Here is a 17905-nt window from a genome sequence, read left to right as displayed (position 1 = left end):
TGCATTTTGACTAGTGACAATGTCGTTTTGGGCTTAGTCACTGAGGGATTTTTCAGTTTTTGTCCAACATTCCACTCTTAAATAGTATGCACCGTACTTTGTGGGCAGCAAGGTGCTCTTAGGGGTAACTCATTTAATATTTATAATCTGGTTTCCATAGGGTTATTTTGACAGTTCTGGGGAGCAGGGTTCAAGCTGCTGCCAGGCTACAAAGGGTAGGCATAAAGCCACGTTTTCATCATAACTGTAATGGATGGCACAATGGCTGCTGCAGTCAAAGTGGCATTTAACTTTCCATGCTGGGGGTGTATTTCTGCACCATGTACTCTGGTTAAAAGTTAAATTTGCAAATCAGGTTTTAAGTCAGTTTTGTCATGTTTTAGGGGTCCGAGCGCATACACTAAGCACTGGATAGTAGTGTCCTAGTGTTGGAGGTCAAGATTACCAGCGGGTAAGTAACCAAAAAAGTGGAAAACTGAGGGTGACCACCAGGGTCTGCTGCTGCGGTACAGAAGTGGGGAAATTGGGGAAAATCGGGCGGAAAAAATGAATACAAAATTACTTACCTGCTGGCGGCTGCCTCTCCTCCATCCTCTTCTGACTTCCAGCTGCACACAGACTCCCCATAGGCAATACGACGCTGCTGTCATGCTGATAATAATATTACAGCATGACAGCAGAGTCGAGATTAGTCTGAGCGGCCAGACAGTGCCTGGGACTGTTCTCCACCCGGCTGTGCAGCACAGCCAGGTGGAGAAATGCTAAGGGTGCATGGCAGTTTGGCCGTCCTAAGACGGCCGGCCAAACCATCATGCGCATTTACGGTGCCCACCACTCCTCCTCCTCCTCCCTGCTCGTCATGACGGCCAGCCCTGCCCACTCATATTGCAAAGGAAGGAAGACTCTTTTCTTAAATTAAATACTGACTTAGTACTGAAAAATAGTAACATTTTGGTGTTATTTTATTTTTCCTTTCTGCACTGCTCCGAGAGCAGTGGGGTGACGCTCCTCCACCTTAATGGAGGAGCCGCCGCTGGTGACCACTCAAAAAGGGGTCACTTTGCAACAATTATTTAAGCTGTTGCATTAATACCCCCAAGTCAGTGTTTGATAGCATGAAGGTGCACAGCCTACTGGCATAGGATTGTGACCTCAATGTGTCCTTGTTCAAGTAAAACAAGAGTAATTCGCTCTTCAGGGCTCATTGTAGTTGACACGACTGTCATGTGGTGCCAGAAGAGTCAGCGAAGAGGACACTGATCGGGTCATACAACAGTCACAAGGCTTAGTAGGTGACTGCAGTGAAAAAGTGCTCTTCGGGAAGTCTGCAATAAAAACGTTTGCTTTCTCCTTGGGATTCTGAAGCTCTTCCCTTCATTGTGATTACCTCCAGGTTGATTGCACAAATGGAGGATCTCTTTTACAGGGGAGACCTTTAGAGAGTTGTAGATGAGCAGCATCTACATCCGAGATCTGTAGCTTGGTAGCACCATAAACTTAGCTCTCTGAGGTGAAGCCTAGTGCAGTGACTCATTCAGAGGATATGGGGACATTAAAGACGGCAGCACTGCACATCTCAACATTCTTAGAGTGGCAGTCTGCGAAACCGAGGGCAGGGTTTCATGATAACCTTAAAATACACATTGTCTCAGCCTACGGAATCTGCCAAACAACCTTCTGTCTCCACTCTCAATCTAGCAAAGTCACACAGAGATTGGCCCTGCCCCATCAGTCACAATACAAGTGGAACAATGGGCAAACAGAAAAGTGCCGGGAGGGCTACAACAGTAGCCAGTGTGCACTCACTGAAGTGTGGGATTACAGGAGCCAGAGCCAAATTGTGTTATTTGGGTTCAATATTAGCCTAGGAGCTGAGGAGAGCAAGGTCTGGATCCAGAGCAGAGACAATTAAGAGCTTCAAGTGCATTTGTTTCTGGGTGCATTAAGTCTGTATCTACTATTGTGTCCCTCCCTTAAAAAAACAGCATTGATCCATGAAGGTATGCCTGGTGTTAAAATCCACCAAAAGTATATGCTGCTCCCATCATAAGGGATATGCCTGTGGCACAAGTATCTCTTCATTGAATAACAGTGATAATGGCTTAAGAATGGCCATTCTTTGTAGATTTTGGGCATTCTTCAGCTGTTTGCGGCATACTGGCAATCCTTACTAATATATTACGATCATGACTGACCTAATTTTAGCCAATAACGATGACCACCCCTCGCATAAAAACGCGTCTATCCTGCCCATTATATTGCCCATCCTTGGCACAATGGTGGCCATGGTGAAACGGTTGGGCATTAGCCGCATTCTACACTCATCACGGTGCTATACCACAAGAAGGTACTATTCTTGCTGCATGACCAGACAAGTATCTTTATTGTTAAAAATGTATCTTTTCAATTATGTGAATTTCTGTTTACCAAGAAATTCATATGTTCGACATTTACACCTGCTCAACATCCCATCAGAAGTGAGAATTACCTTTTTACCTCCCAATCAATCTTTTTTTACTTCCACCTTGAAGTAGTAGTGAAGAAATACTTTAAACCTTACATGGAGCTCTGGGGCTGGAGGCCACAGTGCACGCTGGGACTCCCAGAGAGGGAAGTTCATCCTCTCGGGTACACCTATCCATGCTAACTCCAGAAATCTCAAGTTCAGCAGATACTTGAGGTCTTCCAGCTATGAGGGACTGTAAAGATTTTAACACGTACTGCAACTATGATCATCTACCACCAGCCACAAACTCTGTCTTGATCTAGACAGCACTAGTTAAAGGGGGAGGGATATTTCTGTTCAAACCTTTGAGTGAAGACTAGCAAAACCATTTCGAGCATCTTATCGAGGGAGAGAATTTAAAAACAGGAGCAAAGATCTCCGAACTTACGATTGTAGTATCCTTTTGAAGTTTGAGTTGATATTTTTAAATAAGTATTGCAGAATTAAAAAAGAATTATCGGAGTTATTCCCACCTTGGTGGACAAATACAATCGGTTTATGGGTCTGGGGAAGCTACTCATGCAGAAGAACCAGTGTTCTAGTTAAGTAACAGTTTGTTTTGTCCTCTGCTCTTCTTCTGGTAGGCGGTGGAATATGTTTTTTGCCATTCATATGAATAACTTTTTTTGCCTGCTTCTGTGCCTTCCATAAGAAGTTGACCAGCATGCACTAGAGCCACATCAGCTTGAAAATACTTAAGTCATTCATCATATTTATACTTCTGGCATAGTCAAATCTTTTTTTCACTTTGCTCTGTCATCTCTTTCAAACTTGTACTAAGAAAAACCATCATACAGACATTGCTCCCATCCAACATGGACCTTTACAGGTTTCTGCACATTGCCTTACTAGGATGTCTTGCGGATAGAGTGCAGTGGACTCCAGCACAACTCTGAACTTCATGCACTAGCATGCCATTTCTCTCATTGCACTACACAACCTTTCTTTCCTAGCTAAAGGGTCCAAGTGTGCTTCAAACATTCCTGCCTTGCAATGCTACTGAGGTCTCCCTCTGATCACCCTAGATTTCACAATGCAAAAATCCACCAGCGGAAGGAAGCAAATCTCATTCTTTAATAATTGTGAATGGACTTCTGCGTGGTTAATAACTCTATTTCAGAAAGCATTCTTTTACAGTGGTGAAAAATATGGAACAATTATTTTTGTGTAAGGCTGTTTATTTCCAGAGAAATACAATTGCCCCCCACTTTGCTATCCATAGTCTAATGATGTGACCACTGTGATGCGTGAAAGGTATTGGGGGAAAAAAAGGCATATTAATTGAGTTACTTGTAATGTGACTGATATGAAATCTATAAATGTGCTTTGTGAATAGCTCCAATCCAGTTGTATCAGACTGTTTAACGTGCTCGGTGGGCCCTTTTAAGTCTGTAATACCTGGTTAGTTACTTTCAGAATTATTAATCTTCTTGATTTTCTTTTTTTCAAGTGGATGCTGATGTGACAGTCATTGGATCTGGCCCAGGAGGATATGTTGCTGCCATCAAAGCAGCGCAACTTGGCTTCCAGGTAACGAGTTTGCCCTGCTCATAGTGCACAGTTTCTGGGCTGCTTGTTTCAGAGCAAAGAATGTCGCTGCATAGCCGACGCAAAGAGATGGCAATAACATTGCCATAGAACAGTTGGTTAAAATATTCCCTAGGATGTTTGATGCCCTGTCTTCTGCGTAGTGTGCTGCACTGGTCAGGCTGCTCTGTAAAATGTACTGCATGTTTATTGATCCATTCTACTTGTTTCATTATGTTCTGTGTTCAAATTGAACAGCAGGTCATTAGCTAAGAAGGACCATCAGTATCCCTTATTCCTTTATTTTTATCCTCCTATTCTTAGTACTGTTTTCCACTGTCTTTTGAGCCGTCTTAAAGTCCATGTCCTACCATTTCCTCATCCATTTTCATGTACAGTTCCTAATATTTACCTCCGGTATTGCTTATGCCTACACATCAGCTGCTGGGAATCGGTGTTGTACAAACTATAAAATCTTGCCTTGTGTACCTTTCATATTGTTGATGTATTTTTTTTTAATATACTTTTCTTCATGTGTTACTGTGGGCTGTACATCCGAATTTCGTTTGACAGTATATATGGTTAAAATATTAGGCAATCTCTGTAGAAGTGGCTTGTAGAAATTCAGACTGGAAATATCCAAGATCTCACATTGGATTTCTGCACCAAGTTAATTCTGATTGGACTTGTTTGACGTATTGACTGATTTTTCCATTGTACTCCACCAAAACATATGATTTAGGACCATGGGTTCATATTCCTCGCTCTCTGGTCCAAACAGAGTGCCTCCACCCAATATGGGAATTGGTCTGCCACTGAGTGGAGAGAAGATCTTAGTAAAGTTGCATGCAGTGCTCCCAATCAGAGAGATGTATACAGCTCACTAATCCTTCAACCACTGGTCTCTACCTGTCAACTCCTCCCCACAGTGTAGGATGAGAAGCATCAGGCAACCCAAGGGTTAGTTCTGTCTCTTCCAACCAGGCAATTCCACTATGAGTAAGCCACTGTTTTCTAAATGTTTATCTACCCACATGGGATCTGTAAACCATGAAGCTCCTTCTCCATTCGAAATTGTGTGATCCATCCTTTATCTACTGATGTCTCTGGATAGCAGGTGTCTGTAGGGTTTTTCCCACTCTGGATCCACTGTTGCAATCGCCATTGCAAGACTTCTTATGACTCCTGTACAGCAGGTGATTTATGTACATCAGGGATTACTCCCAAGATAGCTAGCTACCTACTCCTTTATTGTCTCCTGTACTCCTTGTATCCATCACTTGAGCCATTCTGTAGTCATGACCCACCATCCCAGTTGATCTTTTTTCCTCTGGGCCACCACTGCATCTTCTGTATTTTCTTCCCGTGCCTTGGACCCTTTGCTCATGCAATCATGAATTGCAGCTCACAGATCGGAATCCTCCGTATGTTCCCAGAGCAGATTCTTGCCTCCTTGCATTACAGCTCTCAAAATCTGAGCAACTGGATGATTCCCCTTTTGTCACTATTTGTTTCTGATTTTGAGGAATAGTACGTACCTTGGGGGATCTCTGGAGAATCCTTGGAAATGTAGACCATGATGCAGCCCTGCATGAAGACGTTCTCCGGTGAATCTAGTTGTCCCTGCCCCAAGGAAATTTGTTTCTTGCCTACTATCTGCCCCTTTAAATAGTAAGAGATAGTAAGAGCTTGCTTACAATATGTCTGAAATTTATTTGCATGTAATGTCTCATTATTTTTCCCATTTATAGACCGTCTGTGTAGAAAAAAATGAAACACTGGGTGGAACGTGCCTAAACGTTGGTTGCATTCCCTCCAAGGTGAGCAGACTCACGTTTTATTCACATTTTATGTAGAATGAGATCTCCTAGACTTTGTATTTTTAAAGTAGAGCAGCATGTGATTTTGTGTATAAGCCCTTCAATTATACAGGCAGCCCACAAAATGACAAATAGGATTTGAGTATGGCTCCACACACCAGTTTATGCTCCCTACTGGCCACAGCCACTCCGCCTGCCCCCCTTTGTGTTCCTTGTCCAGACTTAACAAAGTTATTATTTATTTTATTTGGGGCTTTTTGTAAAGCTCTGCCAACAACCAGACTGTATCCTTAGAGGGCTTTGTTAGGAAATACACGGTCAGCCGGGGAGAAATGAACTACTACTTGGAGTTGGACCATGCAGAAAGGACAGGTCAAGACTAGAAACAGAAAGTGAGTTAGCAAAAATAATGGAGTGAACGGGAAAGTGGGGAATACATAAGCTTGCCCAAACAAATTGATTCAAAACAAACGTGGTGAACAAAAGGGTTCCCTGGACCAAGGTTGGGGAAACACTTGATAAGTAGGAGGTTAAGATTGAGCTGCACCACAAACCTCCAGCACAGCAGCTGGTGACGTAAGAGGAGAATCAGTTTGGCCCCTAGTAATTCAAGAATCAGGAGTACTGTTGAGTAATTGACTGACATTAGTTTTCAAGAGGTCAAGAAGGAGTTTAGAGAAGAGCTAATTGTGGTGGGTGAATATGGCGATAGTGGAGACCACAACAGCTGTTGCAGGAGAGTCAAATTTATGAAAGGTAGATTGCTGTAGGTTTAGTGAGTTAAAAGATGATAGATCTTGTTAGTTGGCTGAAAACGGGTAACGGTTTTTTTTGGGAGAAAAAGCAGTAGTACGATTACTGCAGATTTGAAGCACACTGGGTGAATCAGAGGAGTGAATGCGTGAAAAGAGACACATGGCCATGCTTTAAACATAGTTGTAATTGTTTACTATTTTTGAAGTGCCGCTTAGCGCAGAGGCAGTGAGGAACTGTAGAAAATGCCATTAAAAAGAATAAAAATACAAGTTTTAAAAAATAAGCGACAAGTGAAAGTAGAGCAGGGCTGCTGGGAAAGGGAAAGATGAAGTACTCTGTCAAATAATTTTAAAATGTGCTGTAGGATAGGGCACAATGAGCGAAATGAGAATTGGTCAATACATTCCTGCCAAATGAAGTGGAGTTTTGGGCCTTAAGAAACAGTAAGAAAGGGAAACCGTATAATGGCAGAAGGGAGAAAGTTCCATTAGCCAGCGCCTTTTATAGAGACAGGCTAGGTAGCTGGCTTGGCATTTCAGAATTTGGGTATGTCTATTTGTAGTAGAGTTCTGCTCCTGGCCACTCTGGACTCACTGGAGACTCATACTTTGTTTGCCAAGTAAGATGGTTGATGATGGGGCAGGATGGTTGATGATGGGGTAAGTGTTTTATAAGTGAGGTGGAGAAAGTATAAAAGGAGAGGAGGAAGGTAAGCCGTCTTGTGTATTGATTATTGTTTTGGTAGGTGACGTTGAGTGAGGGTGGCAATAGTAGCTTCATTGGTGACTTGAGAAGATCACAGTAAGAGAATTTGGGACAAGCCTTTAGAAGTGGGCAGCGTGTGTTTCCGACATTGTTAGATTAATATAGGAAGTCCTAGTTGGCGCTGAAGGTCGTGTTGGTGTCGATTTGAGAGTGCTTATGCTGTAGAATTAATTATTTGTGACGTTTGAGAGAGAAGATATGATTGTAGCTGTACTCTGATTTGGGGAAGTTAGTGGCATCTTGTAGGAATAAAGAAATCTTTGTTTTCCATCATTTTCATACATGTGCACATTTGTGTTTTAAAGGCTGGTGTAATCTAGAGCTGTGGTACAGGGGTTAAGGTGTGGGTGGTATAGAGGAATTGGAAGTTTGACACTAAAGTGCTATTGAAATGGTCAAATTAGGTGGTGTCCATATGTTTGGAAACCTTATCAAGCTTTCCCGATAGTTTTGGCTGAGTCCATAGGAATCTTGTATTTGGAGATCAACAGGGAAATGGATCTAGGAAGCTGGCGCTATATATACTATAACAAAGTAAGGTATAGAGTGCACAGAGTCCAGTGGATACCCAGAGGTATAGCAGAGGCTAAAGTAGACAATACCGCAGTCTCTTTTGTGGTAGTGTGGTTGAACAGTTGGGCTTTTCAGAGGGTAGTGTTAGGCATTTGTGGTACATACTCAGACAAGAAAAGAAGTCACACACCCAAAGACTGAATCCAGACCAATGGTTTGTATAAAAAGTTGTGACTTTGTTATTTATTACTAGAACCAAGAATCACTTAGTGCAGGTAAGTTATACAGGTTGCAAGACTGGCAATACGTTTCAAGAATTCAGTATGACTTTGTAAATGCAGTAAGTACTTTACAGTTTTAAGAAAGCTTTCTGTAAATATCAATAATTTTTTTTTGTTTTAAAGTTTTGCAATATTCAAAGATATGCAATGCAGTGTTATGATACAGTTCAATGTATTCCTATGTATGAAAACCAGGTTAGAGACTTACAGGTAAGTACTCAGTTTTGTAGTTCAGTCTCGGGCTGGTAGCAGTTGCACAAGATAGGGGTCAGGTAGGTAAAGAGAGTGCACCTTCAGCGGCAAAGGAGAGGTTGGGCCCAATGTAGTGCTATTGAGACTGGGTACACGGAAGAGCACCGGTCACCTGTGGTTTCTGGGTCGGGGCCTAGGGATCAAAGGTAAGCACAAAGGGAGCCACAAGTAGGGACCAATAGCGCACCTCGGGCGTCACTCGGGTGGCTGGGTGCAGTGTGCAAAGTAGGCGTCAGGCCCCCAATGGAGGATGCCGGTCGGGAAGAAATGCTGCTGGCTTGGACGTGGAGGCTGGGTGAAGGCTACCAATGACTCGGAAGGTAAGTTGGATTAGCTGGGGAAAACCTAGGCATCGTCAGCTGGGCTCTCCAAAGTTGGGTGGTGGAGGATGCTGGGGTGCCTATTGATGTCTGGTTTCCTTAGCTGGATCCAGTCCAGGGGACCCTTCGAACAGACACTGCAGGCATCGAGGGGGGGGGTGGGGTCTTGGGGAGGTATGCCACTGGTGCAGACGAGGTCCGTACCGCCGGGGAGACGTCGCGGTAAGTGGTTCACTCGATCTTGGGCCATGGGCATCTGGTGCACAGTGGTGCAGTGTTGCGGATCGGCCTGAATCCGGTGTCCACAGGAGACTAGAGTCTTTGTCAAAGATAGCACAGGTCCTCTGGGGTTCTTGAGGTTGCTGGCTACAGGCCGTGACGATTTCTGGGGGCAGGAGCGCTGCATGAGGTAGACAGGCTGGTAAGGCTGGGATCAAGTCAGTCTTTGTCTTCTCCACTGCTGTACGGCTCTTTTGTCCTCCTTCATAGGTTGTCATATCTGAAGAGGCATGGTTTAGGGGTGCCCCTAAATACTAGATTTAGGGGCGGTACAGGGGTATGCAGGTAGGGACCAATGGGTCTCTTCCCTGGGGTGTCTATACCCCCATGTGTGCCACCCTCCAGTGGTAGTGGGGCACAGGCCACTTTCTGATTGGGAGTTCCCCTCATTTTCAAGCTGGAGGGGACAGAGATGTGGGCTTCACTTCGCCTCCCCACCTGGGAGGTGGGGTTGCTGAAGGTGGGCACACCTCCATTCCTGGCCAGGTTTTCCCACCAATACTCCCGCCCAAAGTGGGGGTCAGAACTGGCGGGGACCAGTTGCTTATAGCAGCAAAAGGCTGGGGGTAGACTAACACAGGCCTTTCAAGCTTCCCCTTCATGGATCCGGCCCATCCTGGAGAAGGAGGCATGACACCTCTGCCAAGGATGTGCTTTGTTTCAGGACCCAGAGAGTGGAGGTTCTCTACCACGGAGTCCAAAAATCTGTCTGGGGGTGGCAGATGGCTGGTAGCCAGTCAGAGACCACACCAGTGCTGGTAGTTTTCAGGGGGCATCTCTAAGATGCCTTCTGAGTACATTTTACATTAAATCCCACATCAGTGTGCGTTTAATGTGCTGAGAAGGTTGGCACCAAACTTTCTTGCTGTCAGTGGAGCCATTCTGGGGCCATGGATGTTTGTATGACAAACTCCCAGCCCCTATCCTCAAAAGGTTTTCACTGCACTTACAATGTCTGTGAATGGCACAGGCACAGCATACTGCTCATGCAGCTTTGCCCTCACCGGTCGTTTTGTGCACCCTGCCTTTAGGACTGTATGGCCTGCTTGAGGGGTGTCTTACCCATGCCACAGGCAGTGTTGGTGGGCATGGCACCCAGGAATGGGTGCCATGTCGACTCTTCAGTGTAGTCTGCATCAGAACACGCAGCCTACAATGGCAGTATGTGGGTGTTCAGGTGAGGGGTCTCTGTGGGGGGCAAAATACATGGTGTAGCCCTAAGAGGACCTCTCTGGTCACAAAGCCCTTGGTACCAGGGTCACCTTTTTGCAAGGGACTTGTATGTGGCCCAGAGGTGTGCCAATTCAAGTCAAGTTGGCATTAGGTATCTGGCAAAAGGGGCACTTTCCTACAATGCAGTTGCGGGATGTGGATGGGTGAGGATCAAAGAAAGAGTTGTCAATTAAAGTAATGTGGGCGAATAGGCAAGTGAATTAAATACTGGGAATGTTGGGTGAGTTGAAATAAGAGTTGGCAGGTAGTCCCTGTGCATTAGACTGTGAGTTGCGAGATCGTAGCGGATTAGATTGGTCACTGTCTAGCACCTGAGGGATGGATTCAGGGTCCTCAAAGAGGTGCACTTTAGTACTACAATGTTGAGGTGAGAATGGGCATTGACTAATGGTCGTGTACTCAAATGATGATAGGCAGTTCTCACAACGTGAGGAGAGCGTGAAGGAGAGGAATCTGGTTAAGTAGATTGAGTAGCCTCCGCACAATGTTAAATGTGCAAAGGAAGGTGACACAGTCTGTGTACAGCAGCAGGCATGGTACTGCCCTGACAAGCCATGTTTCAGAGCTGGAAATGAAGTGAGGGTGGCATGGAGTGAGAGTCAAAGTATTCGGTGAGGTAGGAGGTTTTGTTACAATTAGAATGGGCTGTATAGATAGGTAGATGAATAAATAGATTAGCAGGCAGGCACATTAGGGCCCAGTCTTTGCTTGCAGGTAAATGTCAAATAATTTAAGGTAGCAGAAAGGACCATGTGAACCAAGAGTTCTTCTGAGCAGAGTTCTGAAAACTAACCAAAGCATGGACAGTCACCTGTCCAGACTCTGTTGTACTAGGTCACAGATCCACCTGTCTCTAATACTGTGCCATCTCTTGGTCAGCTGACATTTCTTGCTCATTGTAGACAACAGAGCTATCTCTTGCCTGTTGCAAATAGCAAAACTACCCCTTACTTGCCACAGTCAGCAGAACTATCCCTAACGTGCATAGCAGAACTATCACCAGCCTTGGGCAAATCAGTTCCTTGCTCAACTGGATGATAACTCATTCAGCGCAGACCGCAAAGCTACATTCCTTGTCATTGCAAAACAACAAATTCTTCTTCTTAGTTCACTCGTTGGTTCAAGGTCTCAGATGGTACATAGCTGAGATAAGACAGCTGTGCACCTGCATTTTATAATTAATAAACAATGAATGAAAGCTTCACGTTTAGCGCAAAACGACCTCTCCACAGAAACATGAGCGTGTTTGAGGAATCATTCTAGAAGCCCGGTACAAATATTGAGTTTCTATTGCTATATGTTTGAACATTGGTCCATCTTCTTTCTGGTGTTGACAATCGGCCTTTTGAGCCCTAGTCCAACTATTTACCACTATTTAATGTGCCTCTGTTACACCTTTCTTCAATCATTTTGCATTATCATGGCATTGGTCATAGAAGCAGTTGCATATACAATAACGTGAATCCTTGTATGATAAAGTTGGTTGCAAGAATGGCATTCTCTCTCTACTAATGCCGGCATTTTAAAACAAATCCAAGAATTTGAGACCTTAATTTCCCTGTGCTCAGCATTCATTGTCTGTATGGCAACATTCTCATGATACTCCTTTGGATGATGGTCATGCGCATCTAAGCCTTTTGTTCCATTTTCGGGGTTTTGTACTGATGGATAATACACCGTATACGTAAAAATTGCACTGATAGCTAATACAGTAATCACAGAGAAAACAAGTGGGGTGTAACCCACTTTTTTCTTAATTGTTTTGGTCACCTCCTCTTCTGCAAATAAAAAAGCATTTGTCCCTGGCTGTATTTTATGCCGCATTATGGTAAAGGTTACTACAGGCCAAACAAATAACCTGTGTAGGTATTAGTAGGGCTGTATCACAATTTGTCCTAAGAGGTGCAGATGCAAGTGTCTCTGGCTGCCAAATAGTTCACAGTAGGGTAGTTCCTAGATGAAAAAGTGCTTTGTTGGAGGCTGTAGCAGTGTGAGTGCTCACAGAAATCCGTACCAAATAGTCCTATCCACTCTTCTTTCGGATACCACACTGTTGGCTGAGCTACCACAATGAACTCTTGCAGCTCTCACTCTGTGTCTGGTATTCAGTCAAAATGTAAATATGTCCAGTGGCAGTTGATGTAGGCACATGACTATTCTCCCCTTAGGGTCATCGGCTTTTAAACACGGTACCTGCACTAGGACCCCACTGTCGCGTCTGGTGGCGTAGTCGGTATTGGGGGTTACTCGAGGTGCATTCTGTTGGAATTGCAACAAGTTTGATCTGTCATTTATCTATTGGGAGAATTGTCAAGAGAGTACATTTCCTTCACCATCCTTTGGCAGAGGTTCAAGTACTTACCATTGTGGAATTTTAGCAGCTTGTACTGACTGTTATTTCGTCACACTTCAAATTTGTAATATTTAGGCCAGTAACGATGTCTGTGTTTATCTCAAACGCGTCCAGTATTTCTCCTAGTGTCTGTCGTTTTCTTGAATATTTACTGGCTTTATTCTGTCTGCGGTACGTGTAGAACAAGTACGCACTTGTCTATTGAAATAGTAGATTATTATTTCTAATGTCGGTTGGGTTGGGACTGCGCCTTCTCCTGTGGGTAGTTCCTTCCTCTTGTCTCAACCCAAAAATGTCATCCAAGTCTCCGTCATTCTTCTTCTGTGATCTCTGGTTGTGATGTGTTGTCTTGTTGCTGACTGGTGGTGGGTGTTGCTGAAATTCTTCTGCTGTGGTTGTGGCAGTGCTGCTTGCCCCGGCGCCCTGCTCAGGTGATGCACACTAATCCAATTCCTGTCGTTGGTGTATTTTGTAGCTGTCTGTGTGGCCAGCAGGACATAACATTGTGTCTTTCACCGGGGCTGGAGACAGTCCGGTCTCTGGAAACGGTGCCCTTCACCTGCTGCATAGTGGAACCAAGACATTTAGTCCCTGCAAAACAATAGTGTCTCGTCAGTTCAACTGAAATAGCAGCTGTTATTTCTCTTTTTGACATTCTGCAAAGCGAGCTTTGGTCTATGGTCGATCTACAACTACTCCGTTGCTCAATCTAGTTTGCAATATGGCAAAGCGTCCATTTATGTCAATGTCTCTGCACATATTTCACGTTGTCAAATTCTCAGCATGTTATACTTCCTTCCACCGCACCCACTGCTTCTGGGTGCTTGGCAGAGCACAGTGGAACTTTAGCTAACTCCTAGAGCCCTACACACCATACAAACTCTCAGAAACCTCTGTTGCACATCTTCCTTCTGCTCGTGTTTACCCAAAGCATAATCCTACAGTTCACGCCGTCATCTCCACTGGTGCATTTACGTTTATGCCATGTTACTGGCAGCCTGTATTGTATTTCTGCTTCATTTTCCTCCTTGTTTTTCTCTTATTAAAATGTGTCGGCTACAGACCATTGCGCTTGAAGATTTGCGCACACCAGTTCCGTAATCTAATTTGAAAAGGTTAAGCATTGTCTTTCACTTTGCTGTCAACATAGATGGAAAGATGTATCCAAATTCTTTCCCTTTTTAATGACTTATTTACTTCAAAGTCCATTATCTCCTCACAAAGCTCCACAGAAAGTGTTCTCTTACATCATGTGATGTGAAAAAGGAAATCTGCACAGGGCATTTCAAAAGGTGAAACCATTCCTAATATTACTTATTCAGCAGTGGCGTAGGAAGGGGGGTGCGGTGGGTGCGGGCCGCCCCGGGTGTCATTACTGAGGGGGGGTGACAAAATGGCAAAAATATGTAACTATCTTTTTTTTCCTTATTTTAAAAATGTCAATGTATGTGGGCGGGGTGACAAGAAATTTTCTGCACCGGGTACCACCTGACCTTCCTACGCCACTGTTATTCAGTCATTAAAATGTTACAATGCGATCCTGCAAAGCAAAAGAAATACAGGATGGGCTTCATTCAACGTCAGGCGTGCATTATTCATGGCAGTATCATAGCAGTACCTTGGTCGCTATTACTTGCTCCTGCGAAAACCCGGTGAAGGTCACTTTCTCCTCATCAGACTCAGGGTATGTCAATATGTGTTATTCCACCAAGGTAACCTTTGCCTCAAAACGCCTAAAGTATACACACTAGGTCCTGGGTAAACAAAATCCACACTGGTCATGTATTTCTTTGAGATGCAGTAGTCTCTTGAAGGTATAACTAACTATGAATGCGGGAATAAAGGAGCTAGCACAACTTTCTGCTCCCAAAGAATCATTTAGATGTCATAACAAAAACTATAAACTTTAGAAGTTAACATTGTGCACAGGGTAATTGTCATTTTGCCTATGATTGACTCCCTCCTATTGTGGCTGTTAGGGGTTCGCCGGTTCTTTACACAGATCATACCATGACTGTCAATGAACAATAAAGTCTAAGGTTGTGTACACAAAACAAACATGTGACCATGGAAAGACGTTTTCTATTCTTTATAATAATCACGGTTGACTCTTGTGACTGAGGCATCACATTTCATGTCTTCCTCCCTTTGGAGATGGTAGTCACTCAATTAATCACATCCTTTAAACTGCATGAATACATCATCACCACTATTCGATTGTTCTCTCGCTGGTTGATAAGCCAGCTAAATCCATAAAATAGCAAACCATTTAAACATTAGCAGCAAGTCCAACCCTTAGTATAAAGAGAGCTACCGATGTTCAAAGAAATCCTTGTGAGCTACCATTATTATTGGCGCTGTAACCGTGATCACATCAGACAAGATTACATTAGTGGATACCCTGTGCATGCCACAGCTTCAATGCCACTGGTATGAAAGTAATAACATTAGTAACAAATCTCACCGCATTATTCAACACGCAAAAATCTGCACAAAATATATATTGAAAATGCAACCCTTTTCTGCGTCCTATATATCTTTCAGTACTCATTGGTTTACATTGAAAATGCTAACTTATTCAACTACGTACAGCTGCCATGTGTATGCTTCACGCTAAACGATGTCTGTAAGCAAAGTGAATTTACAGTGAAAGCATTTGGGGGACCTGTGCCGGTCTGTCCTGATCTCTGCTTTAAGGCTTTTTGGCTGCCCGGTTACATATTGGCTAGAGTTAGTTATACACACATGCCACCTTTATCAAACCTAAAAACATTGCTTTCATACCAGAGTGTCTTGGGAGGACCTTCATTGCAAACAACTCATTCTTCTTAGTAGTTCACTCATTGGTTCAAGGTCTCGGATGGTACATAACTGAGTTAAGACAGCTCTGCACCTGTATTTTATAATTACGGCTCCCGGTTTTATGGTATTTATTTTCTTAACATTTCTGTCTGTATTTATCCATATTAATTTTGTGTTTGTGCATAAATGTAGTTGTAAAACTGTACATTTCCATATTTATTTAAATGATTGATGCGCAATCATACTTTGATGTCTGTCTTGTTTTAGCTATTTAAGTTGCCAAATATTACATAACAGTACATTCATTGGCAAATATTAGCATTATACCATAAATGTATGTTGCGACATGCAGTTATTTAAAGAAATGTCATCCTGTTTTTTAATTTCCTATGCTGTCCATCTGCTCAGCTGTTGGGCTATAATTCATGAAAGTCAGCACGAAGAGTCACTTAAAAGAAGCACATTTTCTGTATTTATCCACTTTTAAAAATAAATGCAGTCAGAAAACGCATAGTTTTCTGTCTGTATTTATCTGTAAAAATCCGTAAAAACGGAAATCAGGAAGCCTTATTTATAATTGATAAACAAGGAATAAAAGCTTCATGTTTACAGCAAAAAGACCTCTCCACAGAAACATGAACGTGTTGCAAGAATCATTCTAGAAGCACAGTACAAATATGGAGTTTCTATTGCTATATGTATGAACAATGGTTCAGCTATGTATTCATCTTCTTTCTGGCATTGACAGACGTTAAAATGAATCAACTTCAATCCCGGGTTACTGGCTATAGTTTGAACCAGTGCACAAAGCCCACCAAAGAGTTTTCACTCGGTCTTCCTTGAGGGCTTTTTATATTCTTTCAACATGTATTGCCCACTTCCACTCTCTTGGGGGATTTCCATTGTGGCTTACTCTGTGGGAATTCTGTCCATATTTCTTGCTCCAAAGATGTTCGCACCAGGCAGCCAGACATAATTGGAACCACCTTAAACTTGACTTTAAAGCACTCCTTTGACCCCCCCCCCCCCCCCCAACACCTTCCATGCCAAGATCAAATTCAAGGTTTAGTACACAGTGTGTAAAGCATAGGCCCAGTGTGCCAACAGAAAATAACTCCTCAATGTGCCGCAACCATAGCTTTTCCCTCAATGACTGCTCATTGGATCACCTAACTATCATTTGAGAGGGTGGGACATGGGGGAAGAGCATTGGGTGTACAAACATCTAGTCTCTGGAATGTCCCCAGCACAAATTTGACATCCAAGACCAACTTTGTGTAAATCAGGAAATTTGTTGAAACCAAACTGCTCACATTTGCCTATTACTGAAGTAAGTACAGAACATGGGTCGCAATTGAGGAATTTCAGACATACATGGCCATCCGTCTGGACGCTAACGCCCAGTCATAATGTTCTCTCCTCCACATGTCTCTCAAACACCTTGAAGTCACCAAGAAGATACATGTAGCACTTCATAAAACGTACCCATAAATATTAAATATCTGTTCTTTCTTCGAAGTATCATTAATTTGGATAATAGTGACATTGAATAGAAATAGGAACGTGGTTTAACGAGCTACACGGTAACAAGCTCTGTTTGGAACAAGCTTATGTGGATTGTGAGCCAAACCTCAGTTGCCCTTTCTAATGCATCGTACTTCCCACTATAATCTGATTTGCCTCCAGGAACTTCCAAACTAAAAGAATGGGTGATGCTTTTTTTCAACAGTGTTTTAATGTGGGGTATCCAGCTTCTAAGCACTACCACATTTTTTCCACAGGCCTGCAGAGGGATGTAAAGTGAATTAATCTGTACTTAACACTATTAACAATCGGCACCACCTCATCACTTTTTTGAATCACTGATAAATGTGATATGACCACAGTGATATTGATAACTGTTGTGATCTACTGATCAATAACCTGAGTCCTGACGAGGCCCACTCAACCATTCCCCCTTCACTGGAAGTGAGTACCATTACATTTGGTATTAGTTACTGCACTTCTGGTCATTGGAAGCCAGACCTCAGGTACATTATTTAATACTCTGCTTCCTCGTTATGTGCTATATAAATACCACATACATGTATACACACATGCTAGTGTTTCAGGATTGCACACTGTTGCTTTGTATGGAGCTAAAAACTGAAGTGTGAGTAGCTTGTCCCCCGGGACTGTTCTCCATTCATTTGACACAGGTATAGGAAACGCTGAAAGAAGCAGGCTGCACAGACATGGCACAGTGGCCTATGCACATTTTTGAATGAATGCTTGTTTCCTTGAGCTCTTCCCTGACGCTGATTATTTAGCATGAGATCTGCAGTTTGGAATTTGAGGGAATACCATGAAGAGGAAATTTAATAGAAGCCCTGGATTACATTACAGCTTTGAACTGTTTATTTTGATGTTCATTATGTTGAATGAGGTAGCTACCACAAACTTCAGCAGTCTTTCCGTTATAATTCAGTAAAAATAATTGAAGCCATAACCTAAACAGA

At 43.2% G+C, this 17905-nt stretch overlaps 1 protein-coding gene across 1 annotated transcript in view; it reads left to right on the top strand.

Moving 5' to 3' along the window:
- Positions 1-17905, top strand: part of DLD (dihydrolipoamide dehydrogenase) — a 273267-nt gene that overhangs the window by 67039 nt on the left and 188323 nt on the right. Inside the window, exons 3-4 of the mRNA XM_085654113.1 lie at positions 3957-4036; positions 5785-5853. Of these exons, the coding sequence (XP_085510239.1) occupies positions 3957-4036; positions 5785-5853 (149 nt within the window). The remainder of the gene's footprint in view (positions 1-3956; positions 4037-5784; positions 5854-17905) is intronic.

Source organism: Triturus cristatus, chromosome 4_1, assembly GCF_964204655.1.
Source record: "Triturus cristatus chromosome 4_1, aTriCri1.1, whole genome shotgun sequence".
Classification (NCBI taxonomy): domain Eukaryota; kingdom Metazoa; phylum Chordata; class Amphibia; order Caudata; family Salamandridae; genus Triturus; species Triturus cristatus.
This window is presented reverse-complemented; position numbering and strand designations above follow the sequence as displayed.